Below are 27986 nucleotides of genomic sequence, written 5' to 3'. Positions count from 1 at the left end.
CTTTAGTGGAATACTAATTTAGGCAAAACCATCTGACTCCTTCCAAAGTTTCCAAGGAACACATAGGCAAAAGTCCTTACTGTTGAATGATTACATTAAAACACATTCTACTGTAATTCACGAAGCATCACTTTATTTTCATATAAATAACAATCACTGACAAAGGGAAAAAACAAAATCATGACTATAAATATTACTTAGGGAACCATTTTCATAGAGTAATAATGAAAGAATAAGATGTACATTTTCAGAGTGGCAGGGGACACAGGGACAGGCACACTAGATTGAAAGCATAAAAGCATATTCTCATAAGAACCAAGCAATCCTTGTTGTTGGAGGACCAAATGGAATCATCATTAATGTAAGTAGAATCAAAGTTCACGATCTGTAAGTCTTTCTTAAGATATTCATGATTCAGCTTATTCACAGTTCGAGCAAAGGCATATTTAGAAGCACAACTATATGCTTCTAAACTGTACACTTTCTTGAAGTGCAGATCAAAAAATGGATTGTCCTAGAAGAGAAAGAGAGACATGATTTTGTTTGTAGTCAAGAAAGTGACTAGATTTCCTGGATTCTCTCATATTCTTTTGTATATGCTTATTGATTATAAAGTATTAGTACCAAACATTTTTCTACAAATGAGCTTTTCAAAACTTTACCTGCTTCAAACACACTCCTTCATAAAAGAACAACAATAAGAATTATTTTTGAAGCATCTGTAATTTTTCAATTACACAAATAAAACATGTCTCAGAATGTGCAGTTATCAACTCTTCTTAGGGTAGTAAATTTGAGAGGATGGGTAAGAAGGGAAGCAGAGAATAAATTCACTCAGACTTCTGGAGGGAAGAAAAGGTTTCTCCTTTTCTCTACCAGAAGGTTGGTTCTTTGTGCTATTCCAAAGATAGAAGGGGGAAATACAGGATGACTAATTAGCTTTTGACACACTACACATCACCAACTTGATGAGTTTGAAGTTAATAGCAAGAAATTACCTTTGAAGTTAATCACAAGGTTCATTAAATCATTTAACTGAAACTGAAAATTACTAAAGACTGCTTCCAGGCTCTTGTTATACTTCTAGTGGAGATGTTTGGAGAAAAAGCAGACATCAAACCTGATCTAAGTCCTGTGTGTTAAAATAATAATACTTGCTATTGTTACTAATAGCAGTAACAACAATGCCTTGCATTTATAGAGTGCTTTTCAGTTTACAAAATGCTTTCACATTCATTATCTGCCTAACTCCTACCTCTCCTTGAGGGCAGAGGGTTTGAAATATTTATCTTTGTGTTCCTAGTGTTTATCCTTGGCAACTACTAAGTTCTCAACAGGTGTGTGTTGAATTGATCTGAAGTAGCCCTACAAAAAGAGAAGTGGAGGTAAACATTGCCTTAAATGACAAGGAGGCAAAGAGAGACCAAAGACAATGAATAATTTGTTACCATGTAGTGTGTAAACATTATATACAAATAACTTAGGCATTTACAATTTTTTTTAATAGGATAATTCTTACAGGAAGCAGGAAAAAGAAGGTGGGTTTTGAAGTTAGACAATCATTTTGAATCTCTGTTGTAACTACAGGCAAAGTACTTATGTAATCTGACCCTCACTTTTCTCCTCTTTTTAAATAAGGTTACTATGACTTTTAAATGAGATTAATCATATAAACTGCTTAGTATGAAGCTTAATAAATGATAGTTCCCTTTCCCAAATCTGCCCCCAAAGATTATGATACTGATGTTAATACCACTTTGCTTTATACCATTAACACATTTTAAAAAAACAAAACACTTTTTAAAAAGAATGGACAAGGGTGATGTGACTTTAAGTGCAGTGTTCCCTAGTCATATCTTGCAAAATTTTCCTAGCTGTCATAATTGCAGCTTGAAAGATACTTGCGCAATCTCAATAAAAGGAAATCATACTCATTCCATCAGCAAATACTAATCACACTCCTAATGTAGTTTCCTCACTGAAACATTTTTTCTTTATCATGTAGAAAATATCCTTTATGCTTTTGAGATACTTGGAAAGGATTAATTTTTTTTCCTTTAGCCTAATAATTAGAGCCTGAGCAGGCATGTACATAGAATATAAGTCCTCCTTCTTTCCTTCCTTCCTTCCTTCCTTCCTTCCTTCCTTCCTTCCTTCCTTCCTTCCTTCCTTCCTTCCTTCCGTCCTTTCTAGAGTAATGAATTTCAGAGGATGGGTAGGGATAGAAGAAAAGAATAAATCTACTTACAGACTTCTGAAAGGGAAAAAAGGTTTCTCCTTTCTCCTTGGTGCCAAACATACCAAAATTTTAATATAAGATCCTTCCTCCCTCTCTCCCTTTTTCCCTCTCTCCCTTTTTCCTTTCATCTTTCCCACCCTCTCCCCTTCCCTCTCTCCTTCTTTCTTGATAGAATCCTAGAGCTAAAAGGGGATCTCACAGATCATTCAGTAATCTCTTGTTTATAGCTGAGATAATAGTTTTCAGAGAGGTGAAGCCCAGGTCATACATGTAGTTATTGGCAGAGGCAAGACAAGAACTAAGATCTCAATCGACCCAACACCACTTTTTGCTGTATCATCCTCTCTCCTGTTGCACCATGTCAGTCTTCAAACCCCCAGTCATTTTGATTTCTGCTTTAGAAATTAACTTCAGCTTAAAATCCATTTCATTTTACAGTCCAATTTTCTGGCTCTAAAGTGCTCTATTTAAAACTGTATCGCTGCTATTGAAAAAATATATATGCTGACTCCTGAGGATTCAATTCCAAGAGAGAGGAGAAGTAGAAATTCCCAGAACAACTGGGATATTTTTACTTTATCCATAGGGGAAAAAAAGTCTTTAAAAGAACTACTCTTTGGATATTATAGTTTTTCTTCTGGAAATTTAATATGTTAGGTCCTAAAGGGATGAGGAAAATAGAAGTAGTCAACTTCTTTTTTGTATCTTTTTTGTAAAGAGAATGATCTTTAAATAGGAAAGAGAAGAATCAATATTGTTGTTATAGAATTAAAGGCCAGGAAAGTGAGGAGAAAATAGAGCACCGCTATCTGCTTTCAATGAATCTAAGTTGACAGTCTTGATGAATGCATCCTCAGACGCTGACCAAACTTGTAGAAATAATTATGACATCAGTAATATTTGAGAACTTGAGAAAAAAATAAGAAAAGAAAAATGGTCAGAAAAAGAATGTGGGGATAGTTAATTCCTGAAACTACAGATTAGTGAACTTGACATTGATTCCTGCTAAAATTTAATGTAGTATAGAAATTTTGGCAAGTACATTAATGTATAAAGAAGAAAGAAAATAATTAAAAAATGTGTAATCCTATCTTACAGAGATAATTATCATTAAAATATTGTTTTGTTTAATAGATACATATGTATATACCTCTATGTATTTTTATATTAAAATTTAAGGTTCAGATTTCAGTTTTCAATAATATGATAGACTAAATATGAAAAATGAGACTATTGTAGAAAAGTTTTGTATTACTGACTTTTTAAAAATTGATTCAATGGTTAACAATTGTGTTCTGAGGTATCTTTTGGAAACATGATTTTTAATGGCTGTGTTTATTCCAGCATATTGATATACAATAATTTATTTAACTACTTCCTAAGTGTTGAACACTTATGTAGAATGTATTCTCAGAAAAATGCCATATGAGTACTTAGGAAAGAAAGCAGTGAAATCCAGCATGCTTTTACCAAGAAGTCATGCCAAACACACCAAATCTTAAAGATAGGATTCCTAGGTGATATCAAGATAATAGCAGATCGCATATATTGATTTCAGTAAAGATCTTAAGGACAAAATTTAGGTATTCAGTCTAGATAATTAAGGCAGAATTAAGTCCTTCTGGGTATCTAATTCTCCACTGTATCCTCAGAGCTTAGCAGGGCCCGACATACCATAAATTCCCAATAAATGAATGAATGTATATGCATTTTAGATGTTAAACAAACAGCACACAGAAGGCAAATTAATAAATTTCTGCATAAAGTCTAGCTTCACCTTTTAAAAAAAATTTTATTATTAGTTTCAAGTATACAGTACATTGGTTAGACATTTATATAGTTTATGAAACAATCCTCCTGATTACTCTTTCTTTCCTCTGTCTCTACACATAGCCATTACATTACTGATGACTACATTCTCTATGCTGCGTTCCCCAACCCCGTGACCCTCTGTCAACTACTAATTTATACTTCTTTAATCCTTCACCCCTTTCTCACAGCCCCCATAACCTCCCTCCCCTCTGGCCTTTACCAGACTGTCCTCTATATTTGTGAGTCTGTTTCTGATTTGTTTGTGTTTTTTGTTCTTTAGATTCCGCATGCAAGCGAAATCATATGGTATTTATCTTTCTCTGTCTGATTTAATTTACTCAGCATAACTTCTAGGTCCATCCATTTCAATGCGAATGGTAGGATTTCATTTTTTTATGGCTGTAGCTCCACCTCTTAAAAGCTATGTGACCTTGGGCAAGTCAATTAATCTCTTTAAGTCTGATTTTCCTCATGTATAAATTGGGAGTAATAATAGAATCCAATTCATGGAGTTTTGTGATGATTATGTAAAATTATATTTGGAAAGAGCTTTGTGTAGTTCCTGGCACCTGATAAGAGTTTACTAAATGGAAGATGGTAGCAGGTAGCAGTACTACTACTAGTAGTAATAGTAATGGTAATGATAATCTATCAATTACCTAGGGGTATGAACTTAGCCCTGCCCACTTCATCAATTTTATTATTGACTTGAATGAAGTCCTAAATGTTGTGCTCATTAAATCTGCATCATATTACAGTGAATATTTAAAAAAATCAAAATACTTGAAGATTTGATAATAAGACTAAGAATAAACCAGAGTAAGAATATGGCATTGCGTGGGATTTAGAATAAATGAACTTAAGTTCTAATTCATCCAACAATAACAAAAATATTAAGAGTGCCTAATATCAATCATGCAGAAGGCTATGATAAAAGATGAAAAGCCATAATCCCAGCTTTTCAGAATCTTTCCATCCAGAGAAGAGGCAGAAAAAGCTAACAGTTGCAGTTTGTAGGATTATGGCTATAACACATTTATATCCACAATTTGATGGGGGTTGAGAGCGTAGGATTTTACCCAATGGGGAATCTGGGAATAGGGCAAGAGATAGAGGTGATTGCTCATTCTAAACCTCAAGAGTCAATAGTTAAGCACTGCGGATGTATAAAGTTTAAGGGGGAATGACCAGGGATAAAGAAGCCAGATCACCAGGGCCTTTATTTAGATTTTATTGTGTGTAAGTAAAGGGTATGGCAGATCAGATTACATGGCAAATCATACACAAAAGACTCAAGGTTTCAGTTAATTATTTATAGAAATAAGGAATCCAGAGCAAAGGAAATACAAACTAGTCACGCTAATTCTAAAGTACTGTATTTAATTCTAGAACACAGAAGCATTTCAGAGGAGAGAAAATAGTGTACTGAAGGGTGTTAAAGCAATGACATGGAATAAAATAACACCAATGCTACTATCTCTTATTGTTGGTGTTTCTCTGTCATATTATCTTATATGATCTTCATATGAAAGTCATTTAAAGAATGAAATGAGTACATTTAGCCTAGAAGAGAGAAAACTTGAGGGAACATTGTAATTGTCCTCAACATTGTAAAGGCTGCTATGTGAAAGGAAGATTGGATTTGTCCTAGATTACTCCAAATGGCAAAACTAGGACAGATGGGTGGATGTTATAATGATCAGATTTTGGTTAAACATAAGCAGGAAAATTATAAATAAAGTATGGCAATTCAGAAATGGAATGGACTCTCTCATGTGACAATGTGTTTTCCACAGGTAGAAGAGTTTGAGGAGAGACTAAGAAAACTACTTGTCACATAGTCAAGTGGAGAGATTGGAGTATACACTTTCCCCCCACACTTTGACTGTAAGGTTGTAGAATTTCCAAGAGTTATTGATCCTTCTGGTGCATTGAGTGACTAACTGAGAGTAAAATTTAAAGAAGATGAGGGAAGAAATCCCCAAACCTTATGGAGGAAATTGGGGTGGGTAGAGAGTAGTGGTGGAAACATTGTATATTTAAAGTTTCAGAATTGACTGGAAGGTTGTATTTTAACCTGTTAAGAAGCTCTTGGAAAAAATGCTTTTAAATTTGATAGACGAAATTCAAATTTAAACTCATAAAAACAGAACAACAACAACAACAACAAAAAAACAGTAGTTCATCCCAGTAGATTAAACCGTACAACTTAAGAACAATATGTCATCTTAATACTTAGTTACATGCCAAGAATATATAAAGGAGAATATTGAACATAAAGATCTCCAGCGTATCGATCCCACGTCTCCTTTACAAAGCGTAACACTTACGGTATCTGCTTCTTTTCCATCAATCATCTGCAGATCATTCAAAGACCACTTTTTTGTTACTTCATATTTTTCATCTAAACCTATTCTGTAGTGTTTCACCATGATTATTTTTACTTCTTCACTTTTGGTCACTGCAGGACAGAAAAAACACTTAGTTTACATAAATTCTTAGATGATAATTATTCATCATCATACTTTTCAGTATTTATATATCTCTTTTTCATATACTAAGCTTGAATCTACATTATATCTGCACCCCACCCCATTTATGAACTCTGATTTATCTGAACTTTCATGAGTATGCCCCAAATTTGCTCAGTGTGTTAACTTTATTTTTGCTACAATTGTGGTTACATACAACCACAATAATGTCTGTCAGATAGAACATTAAGTTATGTGCTTTCAGCTATGAGATTTGTGGTGGGGAATGGGGTTCAACTCAGGGCAGGAAATAAGAGGCTTAGTATTAGCATACAGCCAGTGCCAAAGTATTTACCAGAACAAGTTGGAATTTTAATTTATGACAAATAAGAAAGTGAGGTCAGGAAATAAACAGTTCTGTTCACACAGCAACACAATGTTAAGAGTGACCATGAAAATACTCCCGTGTACACTGTGAGATTTTTGATGTAGAAGTGCTCGCATCACAGCTACTGTTTGGTATTGTTTGAGATTTTTAATCCTCTCTAGTGTGTCTCCAAAATTCTAGTATTGAAAATGTGCCACTCAGGCAAAAAGTTTTAGTACTATACTTTGAAAGGTATTAGAAAATTATTGCTTATTTTATGTAAACAAAATAAGAAAATAATTTCTTGGCCTTAAAATCATTCTTTGGTCTCATAAGAACACATAAGAATCAACCTTCGGTGTTAGAACTCCCGAATTAAAAATTACCAATGAGTCTGAATTATAAAGAAGTATTTACTGAGTGTCTATTTGCCTGATAGAACTACTATAGATACTGCAGAGGGTACAAATATGAGACACGGTCCCTGTCCTCTAGAAAGTTATGGTTTTGTTGAGGAGACAAAGTTAACACACGTGAGTTGCATAAAATATATATTATAATGATATATATGTATAATTATGTAGCGATGGCAATCGGAATTGAGTGTCTTAAACGTTCTTTCAAGATGGTTGATGCAATTTTGAAAGTACCACTTGGCATGCCCTCCTTGTCAAGAAGATATAAAGGATTATATTGCAATATAAACATAGTGATAGATAAGCAATCTGGAGCCAACCGTATATGTTCAACAGTTCTAGGAAGGGAGAGGATTGGAATAGTTAAGGAAGGAATTATGAAAGAAATATAATTCTAGATAGAGCTTTAACATTAGTTCACTTTGGAAAGGCAGAGATGATCTGAAGGCATTTCTAGGTAAAGGACAGCATGGGGAAATGAGTGGACAGCAGGAGCTGAAATGCACCATGTAGAATTAGAGAAAGTGAACTATATAGATTGGTCGGTGTTAGGATATGGGGGCAAGAGGATTTGAAAAGTGACGGAACCACTATAGACTTGTAGTGCCCGAATCCCCACTCTGGTAGGAGGGACGGGTGGCTGGCCTAGACAGTGAGGGCTCCAGAATTGGGGCTCATGAAGGGAGTAATTCTCCTCTGAAGGTGCAGGTGATTCTGAAATTAAGGCAATCAGCTGAGCTTAATGTTGATGACAGAGCTGAAGTCATCCCCTACAGAAAGAAGACTGAGCAGGTTGGCAAATCTAAGAAGAGGGCAATATGTCAGGTGTTCAGTGAAAGCTCATACAATAATACATAGTTAATAGGTTTCTTTCCTCCTTGAACAGGAGACTAATACAGTGGTGTCCTGTTAAAGGAGTATTTTTCTGGAAGTAATGATGCACAAGATACATTGAAGAATAAAAGAAAAAGGAACTGGAGTTCCCTGGAAGAGGCAGCGCGACTTGAATTCAGATACTCTGGATTCAAATCATGACATTGCTTCTTACACTGTAGTCTGAGTAAACTACTTAATCCCTCGGGAGATTAAACCTCAGTTTTCTCATGTTGTAAAGTAGACATCAGAGAGATACAAACTCATAGAGGGTAAAGATTAAAGATAAAGTATATAAATAACTTAGGATAGTGCCTGGCTTATAGCAATTATTAAAACGTTTCATTTTGTTTGTTTTAAGAGAGTTGTCATAATCTAGGCATAATATGTGGGCTATTATTTTCATAATAGAAGTGGCAAATCCAAGTAAGATTCAAATAAGGCATTGATAACACTGGATGGAAATAACACTTGATGGAAATCAAAATAGAAAAGTATGGTTGGGTGGAATAACGATGTATCTCAGAAGAGAAGGAGATAAAAGAATATAGTTTAAGAATAAAGATATGGACTTGGAATTTTCTATGTGAACAGGTTTGCAAGACTAGGTTTATAGAGAAAAGAACAGAAGAAAGAGGTGAGGCAGAATGGAAAAGAAAAGGGTACCAGCAGAGAGGTATGAGAAGATGAGAGGGGCCATCAGAAAAGAGACAATCTTAGAAGTACAATGCTATGGAAATCAAGAGGACGGAGAATTTCAAAGATTTGGAGACAATTCTGTGAAGTCACTTTGTTGGGTAAAGTAAGAGTTCATTCGTGGCACTGAATCTGACTTGGGGAAGATCATTGATTTCTTCCCTGAGGGCAGTTTTTCTAGAATGGTGAAGGCATATGACAGCTTGCAGGGGAATCCTGCATGCACTCACTAACTGAGTGAATATTGTCTGCCAGTTCCTGGGTTAGGTAGGATTTAAAAAATAAATAAGAAGAGACTAAAAACTGTGATTTACATCACATATTACAAGAATTTGGAAGAAGAGGGGTTGCATATTTTGGGGACAAAGAGAATGATTGAGGGCCATGTTCCGGAGGGGACCTAGAGCAAAAGATCTTAACCAGGGGTAAAAAAAAAATATGACTCAGAGTTCTGAAATTATGTGTAAAAGTCAGTGGATTTGTGCCCATGTACATTTCTCTCACCCTAAAAAGGGCCATTAGTGGACAAAAAAAAAAAAAAGAAAAAGGCAGTTGTACCTTTCCAGACAAAGGCTCTACTCTAGAACCAAACTACGATGTTCTTGTTCTGGCTAGCAGTCTTACTTGCTCCTTAGAGGGTGGGAGAGGATGGGGATGAGGAGAAATAACTGGATACTGAATGAAAATGTAATTTGAAGCAAATTCCACTGCCTCATCTACATGTTCTGATGACTGGTTAATTGGCTATAGACCCACTGATTCATTTCATTAATTGGATAAATTTTTGATTGCCCTTTTATTAAAGGCCCTGTGCTAAGCACTAAAAAAATGAATTCCCATAAGACACCGTTCCTGTGCTCACTGAGATCACAGGGAGTGGGAGCTTCAGAAAGAAAACATATAATCACAGGGCTGTGAATGAGACATGGATGGGGTAATTAGGAACATGGAGAAGGGACATCTTCATCTGATTCAGGGTCGGAGAGAGCTTCTTGAATGAGGTCATCTGCACTGTAAAGAGCAGTGGGAGTTAGCAGAATGAAGAAAGGGGTAAAGGGAGTTCTGGAACAGCATGTGTACAAAAACATGAAATACTTGGCATTTCTGAGTCCTCACAGGCATTGGTATTATTGGTCTGGAGTGTGACAGTTGGGAAGAAGGTTAAGCAGGAGCTAGTTTCTGAAGGGTCTGGAATGTTAGGCTCAGGAGTTCAAATGTTATCCTGAAAGCTATGTGTGTGTGGGAGTTTGGGGGAAGGGTTGTCACTAAAGGATTTTAATGAATAGATAGGCCGAGCTATAAATTTTAGAAAGTTTTTTGGGGGGCAGTTCTGTAAAGGATGAGTTGTTGGGAGAGAATGGAGAAAGATGTTTAGAAGGTAGGATCTACCAGTTATTAAGTTTTCTTATATTAATGATCACTGGCCCACTAATATCAAACTAAGAAAATAAAAGAGCTTTAGAAGTTAAACTTTTGATATAATAACGCAGCCCAGATTCAGTTTTGCCTCAACAATTTGGCAAAATAGCCTCCTCTAGAGCCAAGGAGGCTCCAAGAATTGCCCTTAGCTAAGAGTCAAAGAAGTCTACTCAGGCTGGAGTGAACCCAATCCCTAATTTCCACACTTGAGCTGTGCTACCAGCCAAAATTAAATGGCCATATCCACATTAATGGAGTGGCAAAGTGGAGATATATCAATTGTCTTAAAACAGAAATGTGTTTATGTCGTCAAAATGTTAGAGTTGGTTTCAGTAACCTCAGCGGTGCCATTGTGTAATTATTACTTAGTGAATATATCTACAGATCCAGGGAATTTCAGAATGAACCTGCTCCAGTTTTAATATTTTAGTTAACATTTTCAGAATTACGATCTTAAATCATGACAACCATTTATTTTCACTTTTAATTTCAACATAAACATTGTCATTAATAACTACCTCTATTACCACGGTAAAATAGCCACTAGTATTCATGAGGCTAAGTGGAAGGAAGATTGGCCGATTGAACAAATACAATCGGCGGAATAGAGGGAAAACAGTAGCTCATGAGGAAGCTGCACAAAAATGATTTAAATAAACAAGTGACTGTTCTTTTCCAAGACTAGTGCTATATAATTGTTTTCATCACTGAAATTAAAAATAGGGAAAAGTTATTATAGTTATCAAAGACAAAAAGCTTTATTGAAAATGTTTCAATGTATTGATGGTGTCTTGGGTCATTGCAAATGCTATTATTGATTTCATCAAAAAAGTAATTTTCATATGATATTTTTTCTGGAAATATTTTTACAAAATCAATTTTTGGGTTATACTGGGTACTATAAATTGAATGTTTATGTTTCCCCTAAAATTCATAGGTTGAAATCCTAACCTCCAAGGTGATCAGGTCATGAGGGCAGAGTCCTCATGAATGAATGGCATTAGTGCCCTCATAAAAAGATCCCAGAGAGATCCTTTGCCCCTTCTGCCATGTGAGGTAACAGGAAAGATGGCAGTCTGTGAGTAAGCAGGTCCTACCCAGACATGGAATCTGCCAGTGCCATGATCTTGGACTTCCTAGCCTTCAGAATTGTGAGAAATAAATGTTCGTTGTTTATAAGCCACCCAGTTTTCAGTATTTTGTTTCTTTTTCTTAACTTACTCTTATTTAATACTCTTATTGTTAACACTTATTGTAAATTATTTGTTAGATTCTCTAGCTCACAGAGAATTAGTTCTGTTCTGGCATCAAAATGTAATATGTATGGAGAAATTATGCATACTATTTTCATAATTCTAGTAAGTGCCAATTACTTTCAAATTAATGTCTATGAATGGAAAATGTTCATTCTTAGACATTAATTACTTAAAAATAACCTGTATCTGAATATGTATATAATTTTTATTTATAAAATGTACAATTTAATATATAATTAATTATATATTAAATATACATACTCATGTTTACTGCATATTTTATTTTTATTATAAATCTTTACAGTATATACTACTTACACATATATATTTCAGCATATATTTTCACAGTAAATACATTTTTCTTCATCTTTAAAAATACAACCCTATCTTTTATTTTATTTTTTTGGAACATAGTTTAACATGTTTGCGTTTTCCTACTGAGGACTTAACAGGAGAGCACCATGTGAGATATAGGTGTTATTATTTCCATTTTGGAGATGTCACAGAGATTAATTATTTTGCCCCAAATTTCATGGCAGGCAGGTGAGCAAAGTAGAGTTAGGTTTTACACTAGATCTGTCTGATTCCAAGACTTTCAAGGACCATTCCACCATGTCTTGCTACTTCCCATGTAATTATAGTTAATGATTTATATTCCATTTCGAGTCTTTCAGAATTTCTTTAATTCATTTCACTCTTATCATTGCACAAGTGACTTATCCTTTTCAAGTGCCCACACATAAAAGAGCTCCTCTCTCCTTCATAAGAAGATGCTGCTTTTAACTGCCAGGGATAATGATGTTCTAGGCTAGGGGAAGCTAATCCAAGGAGAAGTGACCATGCAAACCCAGAAGTGAGAGGAGACTAAGGTGCCAAGAAACCCCCAACATAAATCCTAGCAAACTATAGAGAGAGCAATTGAGTTTACGACATCTGATTTTATTACATTGACAGGAAATCACAATCATCTGGTCGCGAGACTCCTGCAAGTGACAGATTGTGATCGGATAAATAGAAAGTTTAACTTATTTAAACATATCTTCTTTAATTTGAAAAATGCGTGATGGAATTTGACTACTCTAGACCTGTGATTCTTAAAAATTTAGAACTGCTGGATTGTAGGACATAAAAAGCAATCATAATTATGCATCTCATTACTTCCTGAAGGTGATCAACATTCAAAATTTGGAGTTACCTGCCTCAACAATTGTGATGTGACTTGTTTGATTCATATCAATGGAAATTTTCTGAGTAAAGCGTGGTCAGAGATTTAGGACTGTCAAGCATTGCATTGATTTTACCTTAAATTACTGTTCTTGTCTTAATGTATTTGAAATGGCCATAAAGAGACGTTGATGTTACATTTGGGGAAAGTGCTTTCTAATTGATGGATGTGATATAGAGGAGAGTTGTGAAAAGTCAGTGAACTAATATGACTTATAATGTCAACTTTTGCCTATAATATTACAGTATAATCTTCTTTTCCTCACATCTGAGAGGACCTTGTTTTCCCTTGCTTCTTATATGACAGAATCATTGAATTTTACTAATGAAAGTGATCACCTACTTTAGTTGGTCATTTTCCAGATGAGAAAATTGAACCTTATAGAGGTAGCCTTCAAACATGTTAACAATGCCAACCCCTTGACCTTCCAATCCTGGTTAAAAAGATTCATGTCATTTATGAGAAAAGACAGCAAGTGACCCCAGCCCACAATATTTTTCTCAGAACTCAAGGATATTGGTGGTGGTGGTGGTGGTGGTGAGGGGGTGGGTGGAAATCACATTCAATTCCAAAAATTTAATTCTAGGACTCTTTATTTCTCCCAGTTAGAACAAGTTTAGTTAATTATATAGTTAAAGGGAGGTGTTAAGATATATTTTGGTAAATTAGATATATATTATTGTGATTATTTTATTTTTATAAGTTTTTCTATAAAAACACTTATCTATTAATGTTACATGATGAGTAATTAGCTTTATAAAGTAGGATCACAATATGTATAAAATTATTAAATATTAATGTTGGAATAAGCATCTTCTCTAACATATTAAGTCAAAATACTTTAAGATTTGATGGTTAGGATACAATATAATTTCTAAAATTGTTTTATTTAACTTTTTTCCATACTTTAAATTATTTCCTTTTCCTGAGCTGGTTAAACTTTTTACCTTGCTGTACTCATATATTTTGTATTTAAATATTCTTTATATTTTGAAGTGTATTCATAAACTTTCTATTTATATAGCAAAATATGCTAGGTAAAGTGTTAGATATATATCACTGTTTTTATTATTGAGTAAATATGATAATTAATAGGAATGAAAGAATTTTAAATAATTCTTAGCACTTTTTTTAAAAGATGTTTTACTTCTCTTACAGTACTCCCTTTTGATACTATTAGAAAGTCCTTCTAAGCTCATTACCAGAAGGGAATTATAACAAGTTGTTTTCTGAAAATGCTGAAGTGTGTGCCTTATAAAGGAAAGTCCACAATGAATCCTAAGAGTTTCTAAGCTCTTTCCTCTGAAACCTTGAAAAGTATTAAAAGGCATGGACTGGGAAAAGGGAATGCTGTATATTAAATTCAATAATGGCACAAGTATTTCTGTCCAAACTCAGCAAAAAAGTACAGGTTAGGCAAGTCATAATTAAGTGGAAAAGCCAATTTCTACCTTTGGGCAATATTCATGAATTTTAAAACCATGAGGGAAAATATTTTAGTTTAATAGTTTAGAGCACATGCTTTAACCTTAGAGTTCCATCTTCATGAACTAATTTTTACCATTAAAGTATTATTTCTGTGAGCATGCTTCCTACGAGAGAAAGAATTTTTAAAAGATTATTTCTCTATTCAAAATAAGCCCTCGAAAGAAAACTGAAGGTCTTTTTTCTTTCGTAACATAGAAAGGGAGAACCCTAGTTTTCTAGATTAATTGGAAATGGAGCTCAATTCTCCAATGTATTTAAAAATATACGGAGAGCTCTGTATAATGAGCTCTGCAATGTTTAAATACATTGGAGAGCTCTCTGTTGAATTGTTAAAAATGAGCTCTTCTACAGTAAAACTGCATGCCATGCAAGTGAATTAGATAAAAGATTGGAGACAAAATAATCAAATCAGGAAAAGGATATACCCAGTTTCATTTCTGTACAATTAGTCCAAATATTCTTAATACAGTATTTTTTTTCTGTCTTCCATTTTAGCACCTAAAAAATTTGTGTAGAATCCGAATTTTTAAACTTGTCATAGTTAAGTTCTATCACGAGAAGACATATGTGCTGTTATTATACAGGAAAATAAATACAAAAACCTCCCCCTTATCAGCCAAGCATTAGAGTTATTTACATTTAAAAAGTATAACAGAAAGAACAGATTACCTGACACACAGAGGTAATACCTATCCTGGACCGAAAACTCTATTTCGATAAACTCGTACAGATTCTGCGAGAGTGGCTTAAACAGTTTCTTCTCCAAGTCCTCTTTTACCAATGATGACATTTCCTCCAATTCCACTTGGCCTGATATCTTGTCTCAAGCTCACCCTTTTTCTCCTTTTGCTGCCTCGGTTGCCCGTTTTGGTCTGCAGCTCCTGGAGGAGTCGGGCCCACCCCCCAGCCTTCACTCTCTTAAGTTCACCCTGCTGGCGGGCCTGGGCTCCCAGAGCGCTCCGCGCGGCCAGACCCCTCGCTGCGGTATCTGCTTAGTGGCAGCGGCGGCAGCAGCAGCCAAAATACAGCAGCAGCACTAGCCCCACCGTCACTTTTCAGCATCCAGGCTCAGGCAGGCTGCTCTCTGGAGCTCTCCTGTGGTTTGTTGATCGGGAACATTGAACACCAGCAGATGTACTTGTGGAGTCCCCTGCTTATCCTAGTCTAGCAGCCCTTTCCCCTTTCACATCGCTCTTTAGAGGAAGACCACTACTTCAGCTTGATTCCATTATATAAATCAGCTGTCTGGCTCTATTGATTAGGATCATTTTCTATTAAGAACTTTGCTATCATCAGTAAGAGGAAAAGCATGCTTGTTTGCTCCTGATACTTCCAACAAGTCTCTTTCCTCCTTTCTTTTCCCCTCCTGCAATTCATTCAGACCTTTGCTTCCATGAGAGCACCAATTCCTGGTCTAAATTGTTTTAAAACTGGGCTCACTTTAATGTTATTTATCCCTCTACTCACAAAGAAAATTTTACTATGTACTTATAGGGGCAAAGCATTATATTTGTTTCTTGGGAGAGTGACTTTCTTATCTTCAAGGAGAGTTTATAATCAAATAAAAGTGAGTACACAAATAACTATCATAAATGTTTAAAAGTGGAAAATGGCACAAAAGAGAAGAGAACATAGAAAAGATGTTTGTACCTGGAAAGTTCTACTGGAGAAGAGCTGAAGCTTGAAGAATGGAAGAAAGTACTGAGGTGGAGAAAGAAGAGCATGTTCTGTGGGAGGAACATTGTCAGCCAAAGCCCTGCACCAGGAAAGCACAGGGAGTGTTTGAGAGGAAGGGAATAGTCCAGTTTTTCTAAGCTGCAGCATGTGCGAAGGTAAAAGATTAGGCTAGAAAAATAGAGTGGGGCCAGTGAATGCCAGATTAATCCTTCGGACTTTATTCCCTAGAAGTAAAGAGCCAGTAAAGAATTTGGGGATTTTTTTATTCCACGAATACTTTTGGAGGGCTGACTCTGTGTCAGTCTCTATTCTAGGAACTGGGAATATGGCAAATGAAAAAGAAAGTAGACCAATTAGTTGTTATCTTAGTGCTTAGTGGGGTAGATGGAAAGTAAAGTAATAAACAAAGCACAAGTCCATTCAAGGTGCACTCAGCTGCAATTAAGAGAAATGTGACGTGAGATTGTAAATAGGAAAGACTTTAAACAATCTCTCATAGTAAGAGGTGTACAAGGAGGTGGCCCTAAGGCTCACAGATGAGGGTCCCAAGTGCTTTCCATTCTTTGATCCTCTGTCTTCAGATGTTTGTTGGCTTTCTGTCCTCAGGCTGCTGTTCATCTCCAAAGACAGGAAGAAAGGGTTTCTGGGGGATTGTTCCTACTTAATTTCTCTTTTTGTCAAGCAAAATGTTCCTCAGAAACCAGCTAACAGACTTCCCTCTGCATCTTAGTGGCCAGAACTAGGTGGCATGGCCATCCCTAGGAAAGTGAGAATTTGTCATTTTTGTCTCCTATTATGAGAAGAGGGATTTTCTAACAAGGAAGAAGGGGATGAGAATGACTGTAAGCAGGCACTCAGTAGTGTCTTCCATAGCTGCTCTGAAGAAAAATTAATGGCATGTCTCTGGCTAGGCTGAATTGTGGGGTCCTGGGTGAAATGTTTACCTTTCTGATCCTCAGGTTCCTTATCTGAAGGATGCTCTCCAGGTCTTTTCCTACTTTAATATTTTTCTATTCTGTTTGTGATTCCGGGAGTCTATTAAAATAATTCGGATAAGAGGACCAGAGAACTTACTGCGCTTTTGGATATAGAAATAGAGAAGAGGGGATGAATACAAGATATGTTTGGATAATAAAATCAATAAGCCATGGCACCTAATTAAATGCTAAAGTGGAAGGTGGAGTCAGTATGACACAACTATGTTTTATTTCCATCTAGAGAATGAGTAAATGGGCTCATAGGAGGTAGGTTTGCAGAAGAGAAATTATTTCTAGCTTTTACACATGAAAAATTATTTCCTGGTTGTTTTAGTCTTCATATGGAGAGAAAATTTTTAAAAAGACTGATATGACAATCAGAGCAACTCGTCAGCAATATTGTCATTGAAATTTAATTAGATATTTGATTCTTTTACGTTTTTCTCTTCTGCTAGACTGTATGTTCATGAAGGCAGGAACTATGTTTTCCCTGCTTTCGATAAATTCAGGATATGTGATGTGCAGTGCCTAGCACACCATAGGCATTTTTGTGTTTATTGATCCACTCAATTTATTCGTGTTTACTAAAAGACTAAGTGAATCAGAGAGTCTAGTAATGACTTAATTTGTGTGTGTGTGTGTGTGTGTGTGTGTGTGTGTGCAGTTGATTTTGCAGTTATGCAGTTATCCGCACAGCTAGAGTGGACAGTTGTTAGTCTTACCAATCATTTATTCTGTATCAATACTCATTTCCTTTTGTTGCCACGAATGTATGATCTTCAGTTGTGAGAATATCAAATGCACTTCCGGAGGAAATATTACGGGTTTTCCTGGAAGTTCTTAAGAGTGGCTATGTATTTCAGTATGGTCTTAAGTAACATTGAAATTAGAGGCTCAGGAACTGACATAGTGATCTATAAGTTCCAAAATAAATGTCTGCTATTAACTGTGTTCAGAAACAATTTGCCAATTGGTTTGAAAATTCTTATAATATCAATTTGACAATTATAGGGAAAAAGTCATGTTAAAATGCTAATAAATGTCTTCCTTAAGGTTTGAACTAGTTCTACTAGAACAATCTATCAAAACAGTATCTAAGTATAAAACATAATACAATGTTATATTATAAATATACATATTACATGATTAATATTCAAAATACATACATTTTCCATATGGCTTAATTTTATAATGAATATGTAATAAAGAAATGAAAACAATGGGTTATTTAGTATGAAAAAATTATATTTATATCTTACAAAAATTAAGTTATAAAGAATCAAAGGATTCAACCTTATTAGAAGTGCAAAAGACAATTCATTAAAAGTGGAAATAAAGATCATTTTTACAGTCTCTAATTTGTTATTTGAAAGGAATACAGTACTCTAAACATTTGAAAACTAACATTGACAAAAGAGGCTATTAAAAAGTCAAATAGATCCATAAAAACATTCATTATAATATTTAATAGAGCTATTAAAACATTCTTCCCTCATAGCCAAAGATTATTCTAGTCTGTACATTTATTTTATGAGAGCTATAGAATAGTCAATGGAGATGAGGAGGAAACCATCAAAAAATGGCATTTTTCTGGAAACACTTGTTTTTAAAACTCCAGCCTTTCCCAAATGTATTTCCCATACGGAAGGAAATGTTAATAGCTACTGCTTCACTATTGCAGTCTAGCTAGTCTACCATCATGGGTAAAGTAATGAAGCATGTGTCTATGTAGATATAGCCCAGCTGGTGTACAGGGAGGCATATTATTCAGAAGAAAAGACCTCCTTGCATATAAGACACATAGATTAATTAATCTTTGGATTAACTGAGAAACTGAAGCCTGAATTCAAAAGACCCACAGCTAGAGGAGTAGACTATAATTTCTAAGTCTATAAATAGTCCAGATCTATTTTATTCTTACTCATTTTTTTTTTCAGAGACTGAGGAACTATTTTTCTTTTAATTTTTCAGTTTTGGAATCTTGCCTTAATCACTTCCCAACCTAGTTTAAAATTTTTACATTCTCTTGCAACCGCAGGATTATTTATTTGCTAAAAAAATCTGAGAGTAAGTATCCTACCTGTCCATACATACCAGGATAATAATGTGTGCATATGATTCACCCTTTTGCATATTCACAAATTATAGAAATGGTGGGTTTACATGGAGCTCTGGGCTGAGACAGTTAATTGGTTCTATGGAATTACAGAATTAGCCTAGTTGGGAATTCGTTGAACCAAAGTTCTGCTCTTCTCAAAGTCACTGTGTAGGTGCACAAGAAGGTAATGGTAGACATTGCAAAAAGACGCTGGGCCCTAACTTCTGAGTCTTCTTTCAGACCCACATTCCAAATCCCTTTTGCTTAAGAAAAAAGGCTGGTTGTATATGCCCTCACATCACTGTGTCCTCGAGTGGCCTCCAGGAGAAGAGAGAAGATACTATTTAGCAGTACTTATCAGTGCTAGGCTCTGTTGTTGGCTTTTGAGATACACATTGTTTAATTTAATCTTTCAACAAAGCTAAGAGGTAGATATATGTAATAGAGTCCTGAACTTGATACCATTTGATGTGAATGGTATAATACATTGAAAAATGCCAGTTCTATAATGTGTTTCTTAAACTTTCATTTGTGGGAATCAGAACAATATTGGCATCAAAATATTATCTATTACCCACAAATTCTATTACCATATCATATCATAGTTTACTTAATCCAAGAAATATTTGTTCTTTAATCAAAATACTTCTTTGGTAATTCTAGTTAGGAACATTGTGTGTGTGTGTGTGTGTGTGTGTGTGTGTGTGTAGGTGAATAAGTACAACAAACTGAATGTGTTCTCCCAAATTCATTTGTTGAAAAGCTAACCCCCAATATGATGGCATTAGGATGAGTGGCCTTCGAGAGGTGATTAGATCATGAAGTGCAGCCCTCATGAATGGGATTAGTACCCTTATGAAAGAGGCCCCAGAGAGTTCCCTCGCTCCTTCTGCCAAGTGAGGACACAGTGAAAGAATCAGGAAGCAGGTTCTCGCCAGACACTGAGTCTGCTGGTGCCTTAATCTTGGACTTCCCAGCCTCCAGAACTGTGAGAACTAAATGTTCGTTTAAGCCACCCGGTCTATGGTATTCTGTATATCAGCCTGAACGGACTAAGACAGTGTGTGTGTGTATATGTGTATGTGTGCACATACATTTTGACGATTTAGGATAAATTTCAAATGGATGTACTTTGTGAGGTGTTTTTTCATGTTTCCATTTATTTTCTTCTGGTTATGGATATTTAAGATAGTCCCTTAACTCTGACTGTTATAAGTTATTAGAGAATACAGCCCTATCCCTGAAAGGAGAAGCAAAGCAGTTTCTTCTTATTGTGACCACTCTTCCCTGACATTCTAACATTCACCGATGAGGACTTGCTGAGATACAATATTGGCATCAAAATATTATCTATTACCCACAAATTCTATTACCATATCATATCATAGTTTACTTAATCCGAGAAATATTTGTTCTTTAATCAAAATACTGCTTTGGTAATTCTAGTTAGGAACATTGTGTGTGTGTGTGAAAGGGCTGCACTTGATATTTCAGACTTCAGTTTATCACTAATATTGCAGAATATGTCACAGTAGAAGGCTTCAGTGGTTCACAGTCAGTGCCAGAGTCCTCATTAAGAAAGGGTTCTCTGACTCAGCCAGAGACGGAGTGCATTTCTTGCTCGGAATAGTCTAGTATCATGTTAAAGCATTGGATTTACAGAAGCAGTTTCTTTTTTAAAGTGAAAAAGAAAAAGAAATTCTAAAAGTATTACATAAAAAATATTCTTTTGACAAAATATATACACAAATCTATGTTCAGGGAAGATTTTGTCTTTTCATACAATTTTACAAACATTTAAAAACAGATTATAAAGAAAAGATTTGTATTTTCTTCTGTTATTCTGCTACAGAATAACACCAAGAATAAGTTTTTGCTTGCTTTTCTCTATTTAGTCCTATTGAATACCTGATTTACATCCATAAAGAGGCTACTTCAATGTTATAAGATAGTAAAAAAATAAAGTTATTTCCATAGAATGGTCTCTTTTGTGCATGTTAAAATATATACAGATGTTTTCAAACAAGTTTTTTTCTTATTTTAGAGATAAAGAGATTTCAAATTAGTTAATGGAGAGAAAGTCACATAGCTGATATCTGACTAATAATAGCCAATTCATAATAAACACTAATAGTCATATAGTGCTTACTATGAGCCAGGCGCTGTTCTCAGAGCTTTATAGATGTTAGTTTTAATCTTCTCAACATTCTTATTAGGTAGGTATTATTGGTGTTTAAATTTTTCATGAGTGAACTTTGGCACAAGTTGCCTGTTACTTGCCCAGTGTCACACTGAGGTGGAGCCAGATTTGAATGCAGTCATTCTTGCTCTATAGTCTGTACTCTGAACCACTGAGCCATACTGCCTTGTTCCAATTTGTCCATGAGTACTTAAAAGCTTTCCTGTACTGTCATAGGCATATTTCTTAGGACATTTTAATTTGTAAATAGAGGTACCATATTCTGTCTCAACCTTTTCCCAATTTCCTGCTCATTTTTAGACCTTTCGATTCTGCCTATGTTCGCAAAGGTGCCAGTAGTTCAGCACTAGGAAGGATGCGCTCTTCTCATAATAGGTGCTTAATTAACATCTCTTAAATGAATAAAAATGCAGTTATTAGTCTTACAGAAAGGCCTTAATTTTTTCTTTCCTATACTCACACTCTCAAATGGAACCAAGACACTTTAAGGTTGATATAAAATATACAAAGGCTATCTCTTTTTCTTTGCCTAGCACTCTTTCCTTTTTTAGAAGATAGAAAGAAGAATCCATCTTTTCTATGGAGAAACCGTTCCAAGTGTAGGGATAGGGCTGCTCCCCCTGCCATTTGCTTGACCATAGCACAGGCATGAACACATGACCATTGCCTAGTCTTCACTAATGAGAGTCCTCCTTCCTCTGGTCACAGTGACTGGTTCAGAGCTGTGCATGTGATCTAAGCAGGATGGTGCCTAACCTATTGGCCCTTACCTCCAAATCCATACTTCTTTGCCTTGCTTTGTGATCTTGGAGCTGGGCCCTGTAAACATTTCTCCTTTGCCTGCTAGTGGAATATTAAACTTTCTCAATAGAGGGCAATAGTGTGACCCTACAAGTCAACAACAGCAGGAAGATCCTTCCCTTCCAGGTTCTGGTTCTCTGTTATTATTATTACTTTGAGTGGGGACCTCTCAGCTGCACAGGGAGATTCTAGCGTGCCCTCAGGGTATGCTCTCCCCATCAGTGGCCACCTATACCCTCTGGCAAGGGTTGCCTGCTTCTGTAGACCAGTTGCAGCTTGTCCGCGCCCTCCCACAACAGTAAGCTCCTTCTAAAGACTGGTCCTGACTGGTGTCCCATGGTAAGCCAGTTAGCAGGCTTCTGGTTCCTGTACAAGCCATACTTCTTTCAAAGAGACCTGAATTGCATCCTCAAGGGGAAGGAGGCTTCTTTTGTCCTTAGTCTTTTCTTGTTTACTCATCCTTAGTCTCAAGTTAGTAGCTGCTGTTGTATACCTGCTATTTCTGAACCCATTAGACTCTCTTTTTTGTTTTGTTTTGTTTAATAACTTCTATTTTTAAAAAGAGGGTTAATTTTAAATAAACTACCTTCTACTGTTCTAGTTAAAAATTGTTTATGTTAAATTTTCCCTGTTTAAATAACCAATGTGGTTTCTGTCTCCAGACTGGATTCTGACTGACATAAGTTCTATCAGTTTCCTCATTGAAATTTTACATAGAGATTCTAGGAAAAGTAAAAGCTTCTCTCTCCTTATTGGGTCAACAGCATAAAGTAGGCTGGAGCTGCTTAAGGACATTGTCCTCAATCACAGAGAGGCTATTTTCAGTTAAAAAAAAAAAAAAAGATGAGATCATGCACAGAGAGAAATAGATGTGGGAGTCAAACGAAGATGGAGAGAATTCTGATGATATCATTGGACCCCTTAGATTCAGCTATGCCCAAAGACCATTTTCCATTCATATTACCAATAAATTCTTTTTTTTTTCCATAAGCAAGTTTGAGTTGAATTTCTGTCTCTTGAAATTGAAAGAACACTAATTATGATATAATGTAGCTTTGCCACAAAAGAAGTAATCACTCTTTTTTACTTTTTATTTTTGGTTTTAATATTATCTTTAACTTTTCAAAAGATCACTTATTTATTGAACTTTTATTTGTAATCTCCTCAAGGTAATCTCTGAAGGCAGTCTGCTGTCAGCCCTGCTTCACTGAGTGCGATTGGGGTGACACATTGCATTGTTTTCCATGTTGCAGTGTCTATCTAACCTAGTCTGAAGAATCAGAAGAGGGCCTCCCTAAGAAAGTGACCACCAAGCTGATGCACAAGGATGTGTTAGAGTTGTCCAACTCCACCAGACTTAAAGAGGTTTTTTTTTTTTTTAAAGATTTATTTATTTATTTGCTTAACATTAACATGTTATACTAACCTGGTCATTCACCAAATACTAACTCTTTCCTTACTGTGTATGAAGTATTGTAGTGGGTGCTAGAAATGCAAAACCAAATAAAATCCCCTACTTTTAAGGAGATTGTATTAACCATGTGTTTTATTTTCAGTAGTATGCTGATGCTTTGACATATGGGGCCCTTGATGCCTCTGGAGGGACTTCTTCCAGGTTTAGCTAATTCCTAGAGATACTAAAGAACTCACCTGTGAGTGCATCTTTCAAATGCAAACCAATCAATCCAGAGCTTACCCCCATTATCTTCCTTATCAGGCTCTTGTACTCCAGCCATCTGTCATAACCACCCGAGAGCCAAGTACTAGACTTCTAGGGACAGCCCCTAAGTCCATAGCCCACTGATACTAGCCAATCCTAAACTTGCCTACCCTGCGCTACCCATTCCTTCCCATGGAAACCACAAAAAAGGCTTTTGTTCATGATTTCCCCTCTTCCTCAGCTTCCTGACAGACCTTGGTGCTTCCCTGAGTTGTCTGCCACGGTGTGGCATGGCACACCCCCTCTTCTGGAGATCTGTGAATATAACAAACCATCTTTGCAATGGCTACATTCTGTCTCCTGATATGTGTGGGCCTTATTGAACCTCCAATTTCCTATTCTACACTATACTTTAAAATAGAGACTGTATTAGGGAAACTTTAAAATATTTTCCTAGTTTCGGCTAATCTAAAACTTCCTGAAAATAGAGATTACAACTGCTTTATTCACCACTGTATCCTCATTAGTAACTCGGTTACTATTATAATTGTCCCACATGGATTTCTAAGCATTGTTCATCTAATATCACTTATATTCATTCCTTCTTTCTGATTTCTACCAACTCCACTTCACTTTAGGCTCTTATACCTACCCAGGCTTACATTTTTGGTCAATCCATTTACGTTCCTTGTTTCAGGTTCAAATGGTACCAGATCCTCACAGCCTCTCCTGACCTTCTCAACTAAGTGTAAGCTTTCTATTTCTTCAACTGCCACACTAATTTGTTTCAACTTTTCATTGCATACTCTACCTCTTGTTCTAGTTATCTGTGCCCTTGTTTTATCTATTAGATTGTAAGCCCCTTGAAAGAAAGAACTGTATTTTATTTTTTGAAAGAACTATATTTTAGACATCTCTGTATTTTTGTTTCCTAAAACAGTGCCTGGTAGGAAGTGCTCCATAACTGTTTGTTGAATATATAGAAAAATGGGGGATTATAAACTCGTTGAGGGCATGGACTGTGTTTTACATCTCTTTGTATATCCTGGAATACCTAACACAAGGTCTTGTCCTTAGATGATCTATAAATATTTAGTGAATTGAGGAAGCCTTTAAGGTAGGTAAAGTAGTATTAATAATCCCATTTGACAGATTAAGCAACTGAGGCTTCAAGAAGTTAATGCTTTTCCCAAGGTCACCAAATTAGTGTTAGGTAATATAGCTAGATTAGAACCCAAGTGTTTTACCACCTACTCCAGAGTATTTCCCATTGCCCATCATTGCAATAATAGCTAGTATAACTGAGTGATTCTTATGTGCTAGGAAGATGTCACTGAGAAGTTTCTTATGGGGCAAAATCTTATTCTCTTTTATATACATAGTTGTGGACTGAATGTTTATGTCCCTCCAAAATTCACATGTGAAAACCTAACCCCCGATGTGATGATACTAGGAGGTGTGGCCTTAGGGAGGTGATTAGGTCACGAGGGTAGAATTTTCATGATGGAATTAGTGCTCTTATAAGAAGAGGCTAGAGAGTTAGCTGATGCTCTTTTCTCCACGTCGAGATACAAAAGGAAGTCAACAGTCTGCAACCCAAAAGAGGGCTCTCCCCAGAACCTGACCATGCTGACACCCCGACCTCAGACTTCCAGCCTCCAGAACTGTGAGAAATAAGCCATTCAGTTTATGGTATTGTGTTGTAGTGGCCCAAACTGACAAAGATATATGTTTTGAAACCCTCTTGATTTTCATAAGATTAGATAAGTATCATGACCTTTATTGACAACAGATATTTGGCTATATCTCCAGTATTGATTTAATAAAAGATGAAGGTTTAGAATATTATTGCTGCATAAATTGAGGAATTGGAAGGTATGAGGAGTTTAGCATTATTTTATTGAGAATGACACATTGTAAGTTGATCTGAATCTCTTTGGTTTCCCAGAATTTTTACTGGCTGAGTTTATTCTATAACCTCTCCTCCCCACCTTGGCAATGTCTCATGAGCTATTGATAAATTATTAAACTCTGTTGCAAACACCGTGCCAGAATTAACCCTAAAATGGTGTATTCATCAAGGCCTAGTCAAGAGGCAGAAAACATAATAGTGATTGTGACAGAGAAAATTGAATATGAAGAATTGCTGACTAGATATAAAGAATCTTTATCTGAAAAGCAAAAGAAGAACTCTATGTCATGGATGTAGCAACTCCCACTCCCCAGGACTGAAAAAACAAAAGAAGAGGTCAAAATAATTAAAACATAGAGACTGAGAGGGGGGACCCTGTGGAGCTGACATTCAGGTCTCTGAGGAAGGTTGCTGTTCAGCTCGTGTCTTGAAAATGTACCTGGGATTGTTTATAATCAGGCATGGTAAACATGCAGACACAGAAATTATTTTCACAAAGGAAGAAGTTTATACTCACAGCTCTCTAGAAACAAGAGGCACAGCATTTCATGCAGGACCACATAGGGAAGTACCAGTGTGGGTCAGGAAACAGGAGGAGGAGGAGGAGAAAGCATTGGCAGAAGCCTTTATTGTTGTCTTTTGGGGAAAGGCAAGGTAGTGAATGTTAAATAGTTTAGAATTGGTTAGTTTGAATAATTTCTGCAGACTCTGGACTGTAGTGATGGTCCCCGGTTACTTGACCCTGGAGTGATTGAGAGCAGGGGCAATATTGGCTTGGTGTGTGAAAATTGATAAAGGAGGTGGAAGCGGGTATAGGCTCTGGACTACTTGGTTTGCACAGAAAGGCATGCTCACTGGCAAGTTGTTTGCCATCTCCAGGAATTTGCTAACCCTGGGAGTGGCCATTTGTCCTGAGTCTGTAAGGCCTCCAAGATGTCACATCATAACGTATAGAAAATAAAAACCATAACATCTACAATTGGGTTGGTGTTTCTAAGTTCTGGGGGCTGCCAGTTGCTTTTGGGGGGCTGCCAGCTGCTTTTTTGAGGTTTTCTTCCCATAAGTTAAACCTCTTCTCTCCTCCAGGATCAGAGAGGGTAGCTACCATCTATCTTTCAAAGGGGAGGGAGCTTCTGGCACTAATCATTGAATTTACAGCAATCCAAAGATTCCGCACTATAAGTGATTGCCTAGATATTCCAGATATCCTAGAAAAACATACACATTCATCTCCTCATCTCACTTGAAGACCTTCTCTTCTGCGTTCTACAGTCATTAATAAACATCAAATATCTGCTGATAGGGGAGATGTTAAACTGATTTTTAAACTGAAGAGAAAAATGGGTCTGTGATGAACATTATAGTTACATTTTACCTCTTCTGTCCCCTTTCCTGTATGTCACCCTCTTTCCATTACCAGGACTCAGAGGATCTCAGAAAAGAAGGTCTATGCACAACAATTGCTAGCTGAGTTGTGAAAGGATGGTTGTAATTTTTTAAGAGATTTATTTCTCCAGAATTTAATCTTTTATAAAATGATTTGGGTAGAAAACAGAGCCAAAGACAAAGCTTTCATGTGAATGTTTTATTTAATGTTTTATTGCGATCCCAGGACAGCAGGAGTGATGGGACAGGATCGTAAGGCAGAGAAGGAGGGTGGACCATTACCACACTGGCCATGGCTTCAAAAGAAAACACAATTGGTACCTTAGTCACACGGGATGCTTCTAGGTAGGCTGTGTGGAACCACTATGTGTTGAAGCAGTTCATTGTGAGAAAGAAATGAAATGAAATGAATTTATCTGTTGGTTTCTTCCTGCATTATGACTCTCATTGGTCAAAGTTTGCCCCATTTTTGTTGTTGACCCCTTTGGATAGCGGATGGAAAATCCACATCTCATGCTATGTAGCACAGAGCCTCTGTGGGCTCGTAAGATTTGATTTGGGGTTGGAGCTGCCATGCTAGGCCTGCTGGAGGCCATGCCAGCCTCTAGCCTTCCCTCTTGAAAGAAGAGAGGCAATGGTGGCAGTGGCCAGAGTTTCCCACTGAATAAGTTGCAATTGACAAAGGGCTAATGTGAGGATGTACATAAATTGGATCTGATATGGATAGTAATGGGTAATCAGTAAGTCAGAGACTGGAAATATTTGTAAATACGAATGAAAGTAATTGGAGAAATGGAAAGTTCCATAAGGATATGTCTGAAATATGGGTTTATAGAGCATGGGATATAGAGGGCTCGGTCAACACATGGAACCAGAATGTTAGTAGGCGACAGCCCTGCCCCAGGAGGCAGGAGACCTGGTCCCAGTTCCCAAGCTTCCCTTAGCTGTGGCATGGTCTCGGATTAGTCTCTTCATCAATCTGAGCCTCTGTTGTCTTATTTTAAAAAGGAGGA

The 27986-nt window shown here is 36.3% G+C and overlaps 1 protein-coding gene across 2 annotated transcripts; it reads right to left on the bottom strand.

The window, feature by feature from the left end:
- Positions 1–111: 111 nt before the first annotated feature.
- On the bottom strand, positions 112–15285 carry EXOC1L (exocyst complex component 1 like). Of its 2 annotated transcripts, none has more exons than XM_039845840.1 (3): positions 14932–15285; positions 6382–6512; positions 112–514 (listed from the first exon to the last, which is right to left on the bottom strand). In XM_039845840.1, exons 1-3 carry the CDS (start codon positions 15050–15052, stop codon positions 248–250), a joined length of 519 nt encoding a protein of 172 aa, XP_039701774.1. In that variant the 5' UTR covers positions 15053–15285; the 3' UTR covers positions 112–247. The 2 variants fall into 2 exon arrangements, with proteins under 2 accessions (XP_039701774.1, XP_039701775.1); XM_039845841.1 differs by having other exon boundaries at positions 14952–15285.
- Positions 15286–27986: the final 12701 nt, after the last annotated feature.

This window comes from Pteropus medius, unplaced genomic scaffold, assembly GCF_902729225.1.
Source record: "Pteropus medius unplaced genomic scaffold, Ma_sr-lr_union100, whole genome shotgun sequence".
Taxonomy (NCBI): Eukaryota; Metazoa; Chordata; class Mammalia; order Chiroptera; family Pteropodidae; genus Pteropus; species Pteropus medius.
The sequence above is the reverse complement of the archived record's forward strand: the minus strand, read 5'-3'. Positions and strand labels throughout refer to the sequence as shown.